The 19,426-nt window shown below is 41.8% G+C and overlaps 1 protein-coding gene across 1 annotated transcript; it reads right to left on the bottom strand.

Annotated features, from left to right (window-relative positions):
- Position 1: 1 nt before the first annotated feature.
- taf5 (TAF5 RNA polymerase II, TATA box binding protein (TBP)-associated factor) lies at positions 2 to 5,367 on the bottom strand. Its single transcript, XM_073476402.1, has 11 exons — positions 4,947 to 5,367; positions 3,545 to 3,776; positions 3,124 to 3,439; positions 2,861 to 3,024; positions 2,504 to 2,639; positions 2,302 to 2,422; positions 2,071 to 2,200; positions 1,683 to 1,847; positions 1,215 to 1,392; positions 709 to 886; positions 2 to 598 (listed from the first exon to the last, which is right to left on the bottom strand). The coding sequence occupies exons 1-11, from the start codon at positions 5,365 to 5,367 to the stop codon at positions 384 to 386; spliced, it is 2,256 nt and encodes a 751-aa protein (XP_073332503.1). The 3' UTR covers positions 2 to 383.
- Positions 5,368 to 19,426: the final 14,059 nt, after the last annotated feature.

Below are 19,426 nucleotides of genomic sequence, written 5' to 3'. Positions count from 1 at the left end.
GTATAGAAAACACTTTTGTTTTATTTACAATGTAAGCCATTATAAAAGATTATGATACAGAAATGTCAGCCACATGTTGAGCAAAGCTGTACTCATGGCAGTGATTTAAAAAAAACAGTCCTCAATCAGCAATGGCACATTCCTCAGGCGAGGGGAATTCTGCAATGGATCAGCTTGATTTGGAGTCTGAACCAGTCAGTCAGAGGGCCGCAACAGGAGATAACCTAATCTAATTTTCAGCTTCATTCACAGCTAGATGCTCACCAGTGGTAATGTGTTGATAACAGTTTTGTTTTATTCCCACTGCACCCAAAACCTCTTCAGTTACTTGCAGAGCTCGGGGACCAGACGTTTGCATTATTTTCTCAAAATTTAATCATGTCTCATGGATTGTAGGCCCCAGCGGCCAGCAGCAGGTTCCTGCGGGTGAAGTGAAGGTGTGTAACGGGTGTGGATTTAGACGTATAGGTGCCCAGCAGAAGCTCCTGGGAGTTCTCTTGTAGATGGATGTGTCCTGTAGCTGCTGTGAAATCATCAGTCTCTAAATCATCAAACGCCTTCATAGCATCCCACAGACGAACTGTGTTGTCCATGGAGCCTAGGGAAAAAAATAAAACGTCACTCCATCTGCAAATCTTCTCTACATCATATTTGTTCAACATGCATTCAGTATCACGATGTTTAACTGAAAAGAGACAGGTCACCCACCGGATGCAAGGATCTCTCCGTCTCTGCTGAACTTGAGGGAGTAGATCGTGTCTGTGTGGCCTTTAAGCTCTGCAAACATGAGTCCGTGACCAATATCCCACAGGAGAACTCTGCCATCAGTGGCTCCTGAAGCCAAGAACTTCCCATTGGGAGAGAAAGCTAGTGCATGGATAGGACCCTGTGGAAGATAAAGTTAAAAGACTGGCTCAGTCTCTGCAGCAGTCAATTGTGCCATCTGTGCTGCAGTATACAATCAAAAATCCACTGATAAAGATTCATCAAGAGTTATAGAACTTTTTGCCTACCGTAAAAACATGATTAGAAATCATAATATTTAACAGCCGGCTGGTTTAAGTGTTTAAAAACGTAATTTTATCACTTAAGACATTGCATCATAATATGACTCTACTGACGATGTGTGACAACTGATGCAAAGCCCTATAAAGTGGGTTTTCTGCTGAATGGGAGACCACAGATCAAGGTGCTCCTCTGGTGACTCCTCTGACCTTGTGACCGGTGAAGATGCGGACGCAGTTTCCGGTCAGGACATCCCAGAGCCGGATGGTGCGATCGGACGACCCTGTGGCGACGTAATTGGAGTTGGGGTGGAAGCGTGTGGAAGTGACATCAGCGAGGTGACCAGAAAACATCCGCAGAGGCTGGTAGTGGTCTGTTGCCCACAGACTGTAGAGAGGAAGCACAACATAGACCAAGGTTACTATAGTGAATAAAACTCTATAATAACTAATAGACCAGTGACAGACATCTGCAGACAGGTTTGCTGTGTATTGACAGTAGGGTTGCAACGGTATGAGATTTTCATGGTATGATCATCTGGAATCACTATACATTATTACACAATTATTATATATACATATATATTACTATTATTATTATCATCAGTTACAATGGCCCTTGAAGAAATAAAAAAACAAAAGCTTTTACACTAATCAGTTGGTCCTGCAGTTTCTTACCGGGCAACTCTGTCATGTCCCCCAGAGATAAAATAGTACCCATGAGGGGAAAACTGGGTGTCCCACACAGGGTAGTTGTGGCCTTTGTAGCCCACCAGACAAGTAAATGTTTGGAGACTCCACAGCCTGATAGTACCATCTTCAGAACTTGACAACAAGTAGTTTCTGAAAGACAAACGGAGGTCAGCAGGAATTATATGAGATACGTTCAGATGCACATTTGGCCAAATATTTATATCAGTTTTGTGATGAGACTGTACAGCATGTTCAGCGTAATAATTTTCATTATAAAATCTGTGACTGTATCTTCAGGGTTAAACGTACTAATCAGTCCTCAGCTTGACTTTATAAAGTAAGCCATAAAAGTTACCAGTGAAATGATCTGTACCTGTCTGGACTGAAGCTGATGCCGTACACTGGGCCACTGTGTCCGTGGAGGATCTTTGACTCACTGGCCGTCTTCTCATCCATGATCCTCTCCAGCACGTCGTCGGACTCTTTGTCAATCAGATTCAAGTCTTGAGAGAGAAGAAAATACACGATTCATGTTGAAGAAAGTCAGAATTACATTGAGCGATGTTGTCAGACATTCATCGGCAGTCACTGTCACACACTGTACCTGCCGCAGACTTGACCTTGCGCAGCTTTTTCGGCGTGACGCTCCACACCCGTACTGTAGAGTCGGCGAAGCCTCCTGCAATCAAGCTGGAGTCGTCTGTGAAGTCCACTGCAGTCAGACCCTGCAGGTGAATAATTAGAAATGATTCTCTGCCACTGCCACTTAGACACATGGCGGGTTGCTGTGGTTATGAGTTATTTACCTGGTAAGCGTTAAGAAAAGAGTAGAAGCAGATGGAGGGGAGGTTATCTGGTCCCAGGCGGATCCTCTTGGTGGCCTCCTTCATGTACATGATCTTGTCCAGCTTGTCTGAATCCTTCAGTTCTGGTAGAGGTATCCTGAATAACAAGAAACAAGTTTGTTTTTTAAGGAAATTTACCGTTTTTGGATAAGTAATTTATTTAAATTTAAAAGTTTATATTCATAAGCAGTATGTGCATGTTTGCATTTAAACTGGGTACCCCCACTGATTTTAGCGAAACAGATTGGATTTTGATTTACAAGGTCTGATTTGAGTTGCTTGAGTGCACATTCAGCGTTTATCTACCGCTGTATCTACCTAGTCTGTGAGGGTGCATTAGGATCCTGCTTCTTGCTCTTGGAGCCCATGCTGTCCTTCTTGGGTTTCTTCTTCTTGGGTTTACCCTCCTCGTTCTCTGCCTCCTCATCCTCATCATCCAGAGGCAGCTCAATTTCTGGTTCCTTCAGCAGGCCATAGTAAACCTAATTGAATGATAACAAAACAGGATCACATTGTGAATTCAATAAAGTTGTTGACAAAATGATCCCAGCATGTGCTGTACGTGCGTCGGTGTGTCCAACCTTAGCCTTATTGGCCTCCCGCTTAGCCTCTCCAGCCAAGCTGCCAGACATGGCGTCAATCTGGCTCTTGCTCCGCGGCATGCCATCGAAGATGTCAATGTAGAGGTGCTCCTGGATGATGTTCCATATCTGGTTGTTCTGACGCTCCTGCAGGTGCCTCTTGAGCAGCTGGTAAGAGTCGCGGGAGATTCGCAGCACAAATTTGCTGGTACGGAAGTCCAGCAGGGTCTCATTGCCTCTCATGTGCTCCTTCTTGGTCAGGCTGGACAAAACACGCAAGTCGTCTTCGTAGTAGCACTCTTGATCCCCGCTGAACCTGGGACGCAGGGAAATGAAAGAGGTGGGGTTATTTGTTTTCAGACAAAACCAAGTGAGCTATTTATAGTTGAAAGGACATACAATATATGTGACAGAAACTCACTTTTCAAAGAACACCTTGGCCTCATTTTCGTGATTGTTGTAGACCAGCTCCAGATACATGTGCACAAACAGTGGGTAGAAGACCTGGGACAGTTCTGCCCGGTGGCAGTCCAAAACCGATTCTATGAACCTCTTCAGGCCACTGTAGTAAACCCCGTACAGAGCCGGGTCTCCCTGCTGGCTGTAAGCTGACAGCACCACGTTTACATCCGGCTGATCTTCACTGGGAGTTGCTGAAAAACAATATTGTATTTAGAGCTGCAACAATAACCCAATTAATTGATTAACAGATCAACAGAAAATAAATTGCAAACTGTTTTGACAATCAATGGTTTGTTTAACTCATTTTTTTAAGATATTTTTTTTTAATATTTGCTGGTTCCAGCTTCTTAAATGTGAAGATTTGCTGCTTTTCTTTGCGACTGCTGGTTGAACAGAAGAAGGAATTCTGAAAATGACTCTTTTGGCTCCGGGAAATTGCGATGAGCGTTTATTCAGATTATTCGTAGGTGTTTTTAAAGGTTACCTTAACTTATTTAGGTAAATAACGTAAACAGCGTTTTCACATGACTTTTCAACGTGAGAGAATTAAAATGTTAACAAACCAGAAAACTTCACCTGCTGAAGAGAGACTGAGATGTGGAAGAATACATCGGAGAAGCTAGTAAATGGAGTATATTGTCAAACTTTCGACATTTTTATGACAATCATGTCTAAAAAGCACAATTTGTTTTTGTATTTTCATGTGCAATTACACTTGCTAATACAAATGAGAAAGTTCTGGTTAATTGTATAGTTAAGCATCCCTACACCACAGGAAAACTACTGAGCACATCAAAAGTTGTACAGTCAATGACCAGTAGAGACTAGAGCAGCAGCTAATGATTATTTTCATTGTTTGTGCTATAAGATGTCAGAAAACATTAGGAAAAGTCAATCAGTGTTTCCCAAAGTCCTTGTTTTGGCCACAACCCAGAGATATTCAGCTTACTGTCACTGAGGAGTAAAGGAGCCTGAACATATTTACATTTAAGAAGCTGAAATCACAAAAGTTTGACTTTTTTCGTTATAAAGAAGTTACTCAAACCAATTAATCGCTCATCAAAGTACTTGAAAATGAATGTAATAGCTGACAAACAATCGATTAATCATTGCAGACTGACCAGGAAGCATTCCTGCAACACACTGCCCTTGTGAGACTTGAGTGGAAGATAGTTACATCAACATACAGCCCAGTAGTTGGTGGTACACTGTATATTTTCATTGGGAGCACAATTATAGTGACTCTGCTGTAGTCTTGTGATAGTTATAATACTTGTGTCCACTCGCAGGTTATGTCACAGTAACAGGAAACTTTACGATACAGTATTTCACGCTTCAAAACAACAGTAGCTCGGTTCTACCTTTGGTTGGCGCCTGAGCTACAGCGGAGGATGAGACGGTCACCCGGCTCAGAAGAGCGCTCGCATCTCCGCCTTCTAGGTCCACGGTGCCCCCAGCACCACCCGAACCTGCCCCGGACGAGTCACCTCCCTTCAGGTCCAACGAATCTTCCGGTAATCCCGCTTCACGACGCAAAATTTCGACGGACTCGGCCAGATTGTTCTTTTTGAGGAATTGCAGGACCGCCAGCAGCGTCTGTTGGTCCTCCGGGGCTCCGGCCGGGGTTTTGTTACCTCCAGCGGCCGAAGCACTGGAGCCGGGGGGCGGAGAGAGGAGTCTGCCGTCGTTTGCATTGTTATTTCCACCGCTATCTTCTGATGGTTCTGTTTTTATGTCTTTCTTTTCAACCGCGTCGACCAGACCACCTTGTACGGCCGCCATGTTCAAAATGAAATGCGCATGTGCGAGGTTCAAAAACGGAAAACGACGACCGTTCAAGATGAGCTCACCTGATTGGTTGTTAGTGACGCAGCGTCACGCTGTGTAGAGCAGAAGTCCCGCCTCCCTCAACGCCAGCATCTGTAATCTGGCGTGCTGATGAAATTACTGTAGACTCAATCTAAGTCATCGCTTTATGATCAACAGGTGACATTCTGCTTTAATAGACCTCAGATAAGATGGTTTCATGTTTACCATGCAGCACTGTTACAACTGATGTCATTTTTATTTGATTTCAGCTCATGCAAGCTGTGTGAATTTGAGCAGTAAACATCAATTGTATACCAAAAAGTCATACTTGAGTAAAAGTAATGATATTGTGTTAAAATATTACTTAAAAGTAAAAGTGAAAGTACGAATAGTACTTGAGTGAAAGTCTTAATGTATATGATGTTATAGGTGCACTATGTTACGGAAGCCCTAAAGGGCCATGCATTCATACATTTTATTTCCTCGTTTTCCCGTGATAACGAGTTAATTTCATTTGTTTTCTCAAGATCTCGAATTAATTATATCGTTATCTTGGGAAAACAAAGTTTCGTTATCTCGAGATCTCGAGAAAATTATCCCGTTTTCTCGGGAAAATGGCAGTTGTTATTTCGAGATAATAGCTCATTCATTTCATCTGTTTTCTCAAGATCTCGAATTAATTATATCGTTATCTCTGGAAAACAAAGTTTCGTTATCTCGAGAAAATTATCACGTTATCTCGGGAAAACGGCAGTTGTTATTTCGAGATAATAGCTCATTCATTTCATTTGTTTTCTCGAGATCTCAAGTTATTATCTCGAAATAACAACTGCCGTTTTCACGAGATAACGGGATAATTTTCTCGAGATCTCGAGATAACGACACTTTGTTTTCCCGAGATAACAATATCATTAATTCGAGATCTTGAGAAAACAAAACGATAGTGTAGTATATTAAATCATTGCTGGAAACATCATTCAGCGTAGCAATGTCAGAGGAGCAGGAGCATATTGATCACAATCAAGGCCTGACACAGGCTGAAATAGCATTATGCCTTGCTATTACAGATAATGTACACATTAGTGTGCGTAATCTAAAAAGACTGTTAGCCAGGCTTCAGCTATATCGGCGGCGCAATCTAAGTGAGCCTGATGTCGTTGTTAACTACATAGCTGACCAGCTACGAGGTCCCGGGCGTCTCCATAATCTCAGGCCTATCATAGCACAGTCATTATCTCGAGATCTCAAATTAATTATATTGTTATCTCAGGAAAACAAAGTGTCGTTATCTCGAGATCTCGAGAAAATTATCTCGTTATCTTGGAAAAACGGCAGTTGTTATTTCGAGATAATAACTCGAGATCACGAGAAAACAAATGAAATTAACTCGTTATCACGGGAAAACGGAGGAAATTAAATGTATGAATGCATGGCCCTTTGGGGCTTCTGTACTATGTAGTTTTGGGGAAGACATTTTAATCAGCAAAGAAAAATCTTCATTGATTGATTTTCATGAGTTAATTATATAATATTTCTGAGTTTGTACTATTACCTTATTAATATTATAAATATTACCTTTCTGACGTTGAATTTCCTTCCCAAAACTACATGGTGCACCTTTTAAATGCACTTTAATATCAAAAGTAATTTCTGGCAATAAATGTACTTGAGTTTCAAACGTACAGGTAAATGTGAATTATACATGTTGTATACATATTTACATACTGTATATACTGTATACTATGTATCGGCCGAATATCTCATTAGATATTCAGCATTTTCCTGAATATTGGAGTCAGTGTTGTTTTATCTGATTGCCAATAAAATTCTTTCATTTAGAAATATGCAGCGTTGGCTCTGACGCAGCATGCAATCTGCAAAGTAATAAGTAACCACAGTTATCAATAAATGTAAAGGATTAAAAAGTACAATATTCACCTCTTACTTCAAAACTGTACTTAAGTAAAGTACTTGAGTAAAAGTACTTTGTTACATTCCATCACTGGTAATCTTTACTTTCATTTAGGAAGCTAAGGAGTTCTATTTAAACCTAATTTATCTGTGTGACTTCAAACAGGATTGCACATTTGATTTCTTATTAGATATATGTACCATTTTGTACCAGGTGGTGGCACTTTGGTCCCACACAATCAGTACCCAGTCTGGAGTGTCCCAGCCTGATGACCTCTTGCGACAATGTATTGCAGATGCTATGAAATGTGAAGAAAATTGCAGCTGCAACAAATGATTATTTTTGTTATCTATTAATACACTGATTCTTTCTCGAGTAACTATCTGCTTTTTTTTTTATAAAAGGTCAGCAAATTAAGTATTTCCTTTCACCTGTTCCTGGAACTCATGATGACACCATCATCAGTCAGTTGTCAAATACACATAAATATTCAGTTTACTATTGTACAAGAGTGAAAGTGTAAACAAACAAAACAAAAACTATCCCCCTCTTTACTTGCAATACAAATTCTTGAAAGATACAGGTTATAAATACCATTGTGGTCATGATCCATAAAAATTGCGGTTCTGTACAAAACAACTTGTAGCAGAAAGGGTCAACACAGGAAGGACAGAGAGCACATATAATATCAGCAGTATTCACTTTGCAATCTGCTGAGGCTGCATTTCTGCCTATACAGACTAACACACTGTCTTCCGTCTCTGAAAGGTCTGACACGCTCATATACCGCTGAGTGTGCATCTTTTGGGTCAGCACAGCATCTGTTTTCATCTCCAAGACACTGTCAGTAGAAAATCGGAACTTAATAGCATTTCATTTTTTTTATTTTTGGAACAGTGGTGGCAATGTTTACTAGATGTCTCAGTACATTGCACAACATCTTTCTTTAGACTGTAGTATACTTTAAATATGTTTAGGCCTTTAAAATCATGTGTGTAAACTTGCTGTCAGAAAGAAAAGAAAGGGCAGCTGGTACTGGGTGTTTAAAATATTTAAAATAAGTACCATTTAAAATATTCAGAATCCATGTATCTATTGTTTTGACAACGCTAGTCCATAGATAATAGTCCAAAAGATGTCTCTTCAGGCTTGGTTGCACTTGTAGGAGCTGCTCTCTCCTGCTCCGGCTCGTCCACACTGGATATTGTCAGAGTGAAAACTCAGCAGCAGGTTTAACGTGCAGGCTGAGGTCTGTAGAAAGCACTGGGACAAAAGAGGGGTTCACAGCAGAAGCAGCAGGGCGTTGTATAACATTGCGGTGGCATTGCTCTGTGTGCAAGAGAGGTGGGGGTTGGGTGGGGTTGCTTGGGTGAGAAAGACACGTTAACATCAGCAACGCAGGGCGTGGTCATCTGCAGGCTCATTGTCACGCTGCTAATTGGGCTCTCAGGATACAAGGTGTCATCCACCGAATGACAATGCAAACATACTGTATGTGGTGCAACACTATCCTCAGCAGCACTACTGTAAATGGCTGATGCAGCTCTTTTTGTGCTCATGTTCTCTCTCTAACCTGGTAGATATGCAGATGATCAGGACTGAAACACATGTGTCAGGCTTAAGGTTATTGATTTAAGATCTATAAGTGTTCCCTTCATATAGCGATTTAAACAGAGCCTGCTGTGCTGCACTGAATGAGCAGTGTTTAGCACCTGCACCACCATAAAGGCACAGTGGCATGTGCTTCTGTATTTGTATAGAGCTACTGATCTTTGCTGTTGTGTTAGTGCTTTTATTTTGAAATTATAGATTAATAGAATATATAATATATAATAAAATCAGACAAAGCAATCTCCTCTAGTTGCTTTAATGTTTCATGGCAGCTCACCAGTGTTGACATTGGTTTAAAATAAAACTGAGTGATTACTTGTTACAATCAGCTGGTCGCTACTGAAGGATTTAACTGTGTAAATGAGAGACTTTTGTAACATTTGAAGGTTCTGGTACTTTAAAGGACACATATTATGCTCATTTTCAGATTCATAATTTTATTTTGGGTTACTACTAGAATAGGTTTATGTGTTTTAAAGCTCAAAAAACACATCAGCTTTCCCATACTGTCCAGTGCAGCAGCACTGTACTCCCCCTCTGTTTTGACTCCTGTCTCCTTCTCTCCCAAATACCCAGTCCCATCTGATTGGTCAAGTCTGAACCTGCACCACTCACCGTGTCTCCACTCGGCTCTGTTCTGTTTTCAGCTTCCAGTTAGCGTCATGTCTACCGTGAACATGGGCATAAATGATGCAAATATGTGACATGGTGACGTAGTATGATGTCAAGAAGTCACAGAATTAAAGGCGGGGCTACTGATGTGGAGTTTCAGGCACTTCAGGAGCAGTGTGAGCAAGTGACCTTTTAACTTTCGAGATCATTTACACGCACAAGAAGCTTTATAACACACTGGAGGAAAGGAAAAAAATAAAAAAGCACAATAGGTCTCCTTCTAACTTTGCATTATACTTTTACTCCAGGAAGGTTGACTATATTTATTTGATTGAAATCCCAAACAATGACACAAAGGCTACAAGTTTATAAAATATGATGCATTCAGTGCCACCCGGGTCATCTACAATACTGCTTACACAGTAAAGCACCATACTTTTACACTCTTAAAGGGACCATTCTTTACTGTAAATAGTTATTACATTTACCTTTGGTTTCCAACTATACCTTTTACAGAGAACCTCCCCTCTGCTGCAACAGTATGGCTGCAACCATGTGCAACCTTTAATTCTTTCAGGGTTAAGGAGACTGCTACTTTTTCAATTTTTTCCAGATACTTTTTAGGATTTAAACTAACATTTTGTCTTCTTAAACTGTCAGTTCCTGTTCAAACTGCTCGCATGCTCTCTACGATGCTAATGAAATGGGTGAGTGGGGAGAGACGCGTGTTCAGTCGAAGCCTCCTGTCACACCTCGGTGATGCTCTGGAGGACTCTCCCGAACACCCACACCATCACCACCTCTCTCTCTCTCTCTCTCTCTCTCTCTCTCTCTCTCTGTGTGTGTGTGTGTCAGGAGGCAGCAGGGTGTGGCTTCACCCAGCAGAGACAGCTTTGTAGGAGCTACACACAGACCTTCAAAAGAACACTGTTTCATGCGCACTTAAACCTCAGTAAAACCAATATTGCTGTAGAGACAAAATGATACTTTTTGGAGCATTAAATTGCACATTCTGCTATCTAAACATTAGAAAAATCACCTGTTTTCTATTCTTTTGCATTATTCAGTGGTCATGCCTTTGTGATTACATGTCAATTGCTGCACTTGTTATCACAGCATATGGTACGAACCAGTCTAGTGGCTGCTACCAATGACGTGCACCACTGATTTAAATTAAAAGGCTATTGCTTTGTGTCTACACGGTTAATGCGTACCCGGAGATGATGTGCTGTTATGGATGTCCGCTCAAGCTGTTATGCTTATACGCCAGTAAAACTGTCCTCTGATGAGTTTGGAGAGAAGGTTTATAGCAGATGTGCTGATTGGTATTAGCGGCACACGGTGGATTTATGTTAGTTAAATTTCAGTTTTACTTGACTTTTACTTCCTCATATGCCATACATCCTTAAAATGATAAATGGCAAAGACGCTTTGCTTTGCAGGAAAGTCTGAGCGTGTCTGTTCGTCTGTGAGGCAGACAGAGAGAAATGTAGTCCTGGGAGAGCAGAGTGGGGTGTGGCAGTTTTACAGTCGCTTCGGTGTTTTTATGTTGGATTTTAGTGCGTGCACGTGTCGGGTAGCGTTTTCCCAGCCGCGGGAAATGGTGCAGTCGAGCTGTATCTGCTGATTACTTGAAAAATATTCACCGTCTCCATAAGATGCTGGAGATTTTAGAGATTTTAAGACATTGCCACAAATTGTTCAGAAGGTGACAACTACACCCTAAATGCCATCTTCAGCGTATTTAGTGTCTTTAACGCTCGTTTGATGCTTTTTCTGGCTTTCCGCTTTGTTGGTCCTCAGTTTGCTATGATGGTGTTATTGTTGTCCAGGCAGGAGCGCGCCAGAGAGTGAGCGCGTGTGGAGAAGATCTGTGATGCTTACCTGCACATTTACAGGAAAACGTGAGTTTCAGAAAACGCTGCCTGAGCGGTAAACGGTCAGGAAACGCAGCAAAATCCCCTACTGAGATGCATAAGTAAATAATTCATGAGGTGTGACACTCAGAAGAGGTAGAAAATGCCCCAGGAGAAGCGAAGAGGAAGGGCGGGAGAGGAGTGAGGGAAAGATGAAGGAGGGAAAAGAGTAGGGGGGGAAGGCGGAGGGGGAAGGCTGCATGGTGGGTGGGATGGGGAGCGGGTCAGGGAGCAGGAGGGGTGGGGCAGTGCATGGGGAACGGTAAAAAGACAGAGAGGATGGTAGCTTAAACTCAGAGGATGTATGGTCGGTAGAGAGGCAAGGATAGGAGCTTGAAGGAGGTGTAAAGGAGGGCGCGAAACATGTGAGTGAAACAGAAGAGAGCTGACAGTAAAGCAGATTTTTTTGCAGTGATGCAAGAGGTGAGCAGAGATGGAAAGGAGGGCGAGGATTCCTCCTCCAGTAGCCATTAGCAACAAGGACGAATTACACCTTCATCCACTCCAATCACACTGAGGTGAAGCATTAAAGCAGATGTCTGTATGATTTCTAAATACACACGCACAGATTTAGATTTAATTTGCAGCAGAGCCACAAGAAACTGGAGTTCACACCTTTACCCTACCTGACAAATCCCATTTTACATCAGTTGCATCAAAAAACGTACATATATTGAGGAAGGTTGCCATCAAAATCCCCCAAATCCATCTTTATGTTACCGTAACTCGTTAAAAGCTCCAAGGTCGACTTATTTCTGGTTAGCTTCTATCTTGTCAATCCTTTTCTTTCAGAGGGTGCTCTTATTTTCTTCAGCCTATGAGAGGTGTGTGTGCGATGGTGCATTTATGTGTGTGTGTGTGTGTGTGTGTGTGTGTGTGTGTGTGTGTGTGTGTGTGTGTGTGTGTGTGTGTGTGTGTGTGTGTGTGTGTGTGTGTGTGTGCATGAGTGCATGAGTGCATCTTAGAGACTTTTGCCCATCCAAGTGGAATAATGGTTGTGAAGGCAGAGCTGTGGCACTAGAGATCTCCATTTTGGGGGGATGAAATATGGGGAGCCTGCATTATTCAATACTGACCTAACTGGAGAACTGCATCCTGCACGCAGTTGTCGGCTCTGCCGGCCTAACGGATGGGTGGTGGCAGCCGCACGGAAGCAGACTTTTTAAAAAAAAACAGACCAGCTGCAAATCTGATGTGAGTGAATGAAATACTCTTTACATTGTCAAAGTGCCCCTCAACAAGGCATGGACCCTACCTGCTCACAGGCAGCTGCTGCACGAACCATCAGTACAGGTTTGAGGTAGTTTGGAGTTGCACTGTAAAAAGCACCTGCCTTAAAAGGTTTTTAATCTATTATACCCATCAAAATTTATGAAACTAAAAATAATGATGTGGGTGGATTTAAGAAATAGTTTTGTACATTTTTGAAACTACGAGTATGTTTCTTTGCTTCATACCAGATCTATACCACTTTCATGTTGGTGCACTAGATACTGCATAGAGCTACAGCCAGCACCTGGCTAACTTCGTTAATTCTTATACAGATTAAACAAACATTGTATCATATGTTACATAATGCAATTTATGAGCTTCAGAAGTGCTAGAAGGTAGATTTTTTTTCCTCTGCACAGAGCCAGGCTAGCTGTTTGAGACTAAACTTGGCTAACCTGGATGTTTGTTTAAAACCTGTATCGTCATCTTGCTTCTCATGTTCATGTGCTTCTCTTCCCAGAGCCTGGTGAGTACAGTATCATCATTGCCACACAAAAGACGGCCAAAGCTACATACCATTATATTTTGAGTAGCCAGCTTTTGACTATGGATATTTTTGGGTGGCAAAACGTGATTTCTGAGGTTAGGTATGAATTGAGGTTAGGTTAAGGTTAGGGTGAGGCATACATTGGTTATGTTTAGGGTTAGGGTAAGGGTTTGGGTTAGGCTGTACAAATGAATGGAACTCAATGTAAAGCTAGGACTTTACATTGAATAGCAAGAATAGCTTTGCAAACCTGTGTGTGTGTGTGTGTGTGTGTGTGTGCGTGCGTGCGTGCGTGCGTGCGTGTGTGTGTGTGCGTCTAAAACCCCTGGAGACTGTGTGATGTAAGAGCTAGGCAGATATTACATTTCTATACCGTGTGAAAACAGATGGATGTGTAGTTTGTCAACCTGTCACAGCTTGTAGGTGTCTTCATTATCCAGAAAGGACTTCCTCAACATACGTACGTCTGTCACCAAACATGTGTGGAGTGGTGTTTGTGATATTTTTTATGACGAAGTTGTTTTCACTCTCTGCGCAGCCTCTCCTCTCTCCCTCTCTCCCTCCACTAGCTGTTCCTCTCAGCTCCCACCCACGCATTTTCTGTCACTAGAGATCTAACCAGGCACTTAAACATCCCCCCCATTGCGGGTCCTTCACAACACAATATGAGCACCACAGTTTCTTTATCACTATAAATAATGCAGGCCCCATCTAAAACTAATAAGGCAGCATGGCACAGTGAGGCAACATAACAAATTTAAACCAAGAAACACGCAGAGTTCCATTGAAGCATCGAGATTCAACTCGTTACTTCGTGCACCCAAAACTGTTCGTCTCTTTATCGCACAGTGCGTCATTTATTGCTGTTTGTTGTCGAACAACGTGGCGTTAATACATGATGAAGCTTTAATGTAAGAGACAATTCCCCGCATGGATGTCCTTCGTTCCCCGCAATCCAAACCTCTTCAGATAGCCTCCCTACCAAATTAGCCTTCTCTGCGGTCCAATGAGCATGTCTAAAGATTATCACACACACACACACACACACACACACACAAACACACACACACACTCTGACTGACATCTGCTGTGAGGGTAAGATAAAAAGGTGGCCTCCAATTTGCTAAAGGTCAAAGCCCCAGTCCTCAAAGCCTGAATCAATAATTCCAATTTTGTAACCAGTGGCAACATAAACATTTTAGAGACAAATAATTCTAATAATCCTACGAGTTATGTATATTCATATGGCATTATAGCTCTTGAGGTACCATCTGCATTACAATGTGCCTCTATAGTCTGCTGTTTTCTGATCAACTCTGCTCTATGAAGTCATCATGATTCAAAAACACCTGAAGAAAGAGAAATGGTTTCATTATTAGCTCTTTCCATCCATTTTACATTTTAGAATTAGGATAATTTATACAGAGATATCACACCTCTCCCACCTAGTGTGTGTCGCATTGGCAGGAAATCCAGGACAATGTACTGGGCTGAAACAAAGATCCCACTCTCGCACGCAGCCACCTTTGGATTAAATCCGGATCTGATCTGTAAGCCAAAGTGTTCAAGAACATCTTTTCATTGCAGGTTATCCTTTAATTAGTCGGAAAGGATACATTGATTTCCATTCAGTTGCCTGTCATCATGGAGGTGAGGGCCAGAGTGCAGTCAATCATTCTCTCTCTTGCAATAGATACATACATCAGAAGTGACAAACAGTCAAATGCACAAACAAACCTGTTCATGGTAAAGCAACGCTCTTTGTTCTCCTTGAGGTGTGTGTGTATAAGTGTGTGTCTCAGGCACAAAATAGAGGATAGGGGGTGGACCAGGTTTTCCTTTGTTACCACCATTTGATGTCTCCAGGAGGGGAGGGTGGACAGGGTGATGGGAACGTCCTTGGGGAGCGACCGACCTGTGCAAACACGACAGACGGACATGTGGTGGCAAATGCACAGATTGGTATATTCACACGAACAGACAGAAACACACAGCTCTCACATACAGATATTCTTTAATGCGTTTACTGTACATTCACTCAGAATCCACCGCTCAGTGTCTCAATTTAGATTTTAGACAACAGACTTATGGCACATTAAGCCATTAAAACGAGGGTTGGTACGTTATTCTGGAGGCATTTTTTGTTATGTTTGTGGAAAATATCTCAACAACCCAACAGCAAATGCTCTGACAAATACAAAGAAACATCCAGTGTCTGTGACCTTTGCACGCCTCTAATGGGCCCATCACAACATCTCATTCAGCTGGTATGAAAAGATTGGAAAGTCTACCTGTCTGTACTGACGCACCTGCCTGCTGGAGTTTTCCACAGGACTGTTGGCCGATGTGTTGCTAAAGATATTAGCGAGCTAGTCGCACAAGAATGGAAGACAAAGTGCATCTAAAGTTTCCCAGTAGTGACGTGCTAGCTTGACAGCGGTGAGTACTGGTAATAGCATGTTTGTTGTGTATCTTCAGTATGATTGTATTAGGTGTTTCACACGTGAGTGAGACATGAAGTAAATCTCGTAGGATGCGGTTAGCGATGACAACGATGGTTTTGAGACTGTCGCTCAACTTAGAAACATTAGCACAAAGCTAACACTGAGGTACGTTCATGGTGGCTATTTTGCTTGTGTTTCTATGATTGTGGCTTTTAACACAGTTGTTATTTATGTATTTGTTAGACTAAAAAAGCTACAAGAGCTTGTCAAACGTTGCAAAGTAGCCGCCAACACATATCTCAGCGAGAGCTACGAGGCAGTCAGTGTAGTCGGGCGGTATGTGTTGATGTGTTTTGTAAGTGTGGCTTTGGAGAGTGCCTGGATGGAGATTTCTTTTCTTTTGAAATGTACCTGGCTCCTGCTGCTTTCCACAATAGACGCTTTCCCCGGCAGACATCTTGACTTGTCAAAGCAGGAAAAGCCCAGGTGTGACTGATAACGTTAACGAGGGCTCAGTTTCATTAAGTGTCCTCGTAAGCCACGTCAGGGACCAGTGATAGAATGTAACTAAGTAGATTTACTCGAGCGCTGTACTTAAGTACAATTTTGAGGTCCTGGTTCTGGTAGGTTCTGTCACTTTATACTTTACTCCACTACATTTTGGAGGCACATATTGTACTTTTTACTCCATTACATTTATTTGATAACTTTAGTTACTCATTACTTTGCAGATTACATGCTGCAATTCTAGATCAGTTTATTTTATTGGCAATTGGATAAAAAACACTGATTCTGATAATCAGAAAAACGCTCAGTATCGGGTCCGATAATCAGTCAGGTTGATAATGAGTGGAACCACGGCATACAGGTAAATATATGTATAGTTTGCCGTTACTTGTACTTTTGATACTTAAGTACATTTAATATCAGATACTGCAAGACTTTTACTCCACTACTGTTTGTATGACTGACTTTCACTTTCACCAAAGTAATATTTTAACATGATATCTTTACTTTTACTTGAACTAGCTCACCTAAATGTAATGCAGCCATAATTAATGTTATTTGTTACACCTGTGCTTTTCCTGCTTTGACAAGTCAAAATGAAAAGGGTCTATTTAACCCACCCCAGCTTTAATCACAGCTCCAAAAAGGCTTCAGAATCTTCACTTTGCTGTATTCTGCTGCTCTCGCTGGAAATACAGTAATCAGTGATGCTTCCTTTCATTTAAACTATGTCCACAGGATGACTCCATAATTGTTTGGAAATTGAATGTGTTAAGAAAAAAAAACAGATATTTAGTGAACATAATTTAGTTGTTGTGAAGACAAGAGAAATTAGATTGTATTTTTATCATAAAGCAGTGTCAAAAGGAAGAAAATTAGAAAATTAATAGAATTTCTAAGCATCATCTAACATTGCCCTGAGAGTATAAAGCAGAGGAACTAGTTAGTTGCTTATTTTATATCTATCTCTAATGGAATCTGAATGAGTTTAATGCCCATTTATATCGTACAGTGACACGACTCAGCATTGGAAAGCAAGTTATTCAGTGTAATTAACATTTGTATTGACATTTCCACGCGTCTCCCTGAGCAATAACAGGATGTCTTCTCCCTCAGAGAGCCTGTAATTATGCTATTTGATGAAAAAAGACATGCACGGTTAACACTGGTTTTGAGAGGCAATTAGATAATAGTCTCATCCACAAATCTGCAGATCCTAACCTCACGGCACACAGTGACATCTTACACTCTGCTGAAATCTGCAATTGCATGGTGAACCCATAAATCAGTACACTAACAGATAAACTGTGATCAGGCCTAAAGAGATTTATGCAGACCAGTGATGTATGACCTCTCAGCCGGCTCCAGAGCTGACCGTACAAGCCTCTAAACTGCCTTTTAATTAATAGCAGATCCTGCTCCATCGATCGGCTCTCTAATTATGGGGCGTAAGCTTTCTATAGATCAGCTGCCCTTGTGATATACACATCCACACACATGCAGGCACGTAAGGCATACCTCCGCACCACTCAGCCGGATGTTTTGCTGTAGCCACTTCATTGTGGGAGGTAAATATTTTAACAGTTTACCAGGAGGAATGCTGCCGGAATGAGTCCTTGGCCTCGAGTCCCACAGGCTCAGAATGAGACGACAGTTTTAATTACGTTCAGGCAGGATAATTGAATGCTTTTGGATGTTTTCTGCCCGATCAATATCTGTTTATGTGTGTACAGTGACACAGTATATCAGCCTCCGGGCAGACTGCCAGCAGGTAGGGAATGACTCCAGTCAGCACTTTGGGAGATGGGAGAGGGAGGGGGGAGGAGAAGAGGGAGGGAGGGGCAAAACGTACACACACATATGCATACTGTAGGCCCGCAGATGGGATGCCTTGGTAATGCGTGTATTTGCCGTGTTGATGTGGTGCAGCACAGAGGGTGGAGCCAAGGGTGCCAGCGTTCCTCGCATCATGGCTTTAAGAGCCAGATCTGATGGATCTGCAAACTGCAGCGCCGCAGTGTGAATGTGAGACGGACAAGAGGAGAACTCAGACAGACGGACAGACGGTGTTCAGATACCCGGTCAATAAAGCTGATTCTGATTCTGAACCTGTAGAAGTTACAAATTCAAAAAATCTGGTTGCTTCACACACATCTTCAACCCAGCAAAAATAAATCTGGGCGATCACCACAATTTCAAGGTGGGCACCCGACACCAATTCAGTAAAAAGAAGAGATTATGTGAGATGTCACAGTTAAGTTGACCTTTGACCTTTTGGATATAAAATGTCACCACTCATTTTATCCTGTCAGACATTTGTGTGAAATCTTTGTCGTAATCAGTGTAGAAATTCTTTGGTATTGGCCAAAAACAGGTTTTGTGGGCTCACAGTGTAAAGTATTCACAGTCGATTACATTTGTTACCTTGTCATTTGCAGCTGCAGATTAAGATGCTCAGGGTTTTTCGGTGACGGATGTTCAAACCTCCATCACACATAATACAGATAGTGTGTCAACCATGTGACAGTGCTCATGAGATAAGTGAAATAAACGGGATACGCTCACTCTAAAAAAACATTGTTGTCATTCCTGACCTGTCGAGTACCCTACATCTCTGCTGCACTGTCAAAGCAAAGTGAATCATTGCGTTAAAAACATCCGTCCAAAGGTTTCTCTCACTCTATAAGGCGATGCCTTTGATCAACGATGACAGTTTATTAATGAAAGCCGACATTAGTTTGATATGTTACCATAACTGTTTCTGTTTTTATTAAGAGAACAATTGCTCAGCCGCCCATTTCCTCTCCATGGAACGGCAATCTTGGGAAATCATAACGCCATAAAGTCATCCTTTGCAGCCTTAAGATCTTGAATGATATCATGTAATTACCCTGCACTCACCCATGACCGGCAGGTTAGATTGAATGACTCACTTCCAGAGAAACAGTCAGCGGGAGTCCATCACTAATCTTAATTTCATTTCTTCACGCGTCAAGGTTGAAATAGATATTGCCACTCAAAAAGGCACAGGGGAGTAGAAAGGTGATGACTGCTGAATACTTTAGCAACACCCACCTAACCACCTTCCCAAAAGACACATCACGTACAAAGACATCACCTTCAGTGGGTGAAGGCTGAAAGATGCGTGCAGCCATAAGGGGCAGTAAAAGCTGGTTGCCACTTAACAGCTACACCAGCTAACTAATTCAAAAGACAAAAATGGTACATGTCTCGCTAAGGAACACTTTATTAGGAATTATAACCTGCAACA

The sequence above is a fragment of the Pagrus major genome, chromosome 1, assembly GCF_040436345.1.
Source record: "Pagrus major chromosome 1, Pma_NU_1.0".
In the NCBI taxonomy this organism is placed as follows: Eukaryota; Metazoa; Chordata; class Actinopteri; order Spariformes; family Sparidae; genus Pagrus; species Pagrus major.
This window is presented reverse-complemented; position numbering and strand designations above follow the sequence as displayed.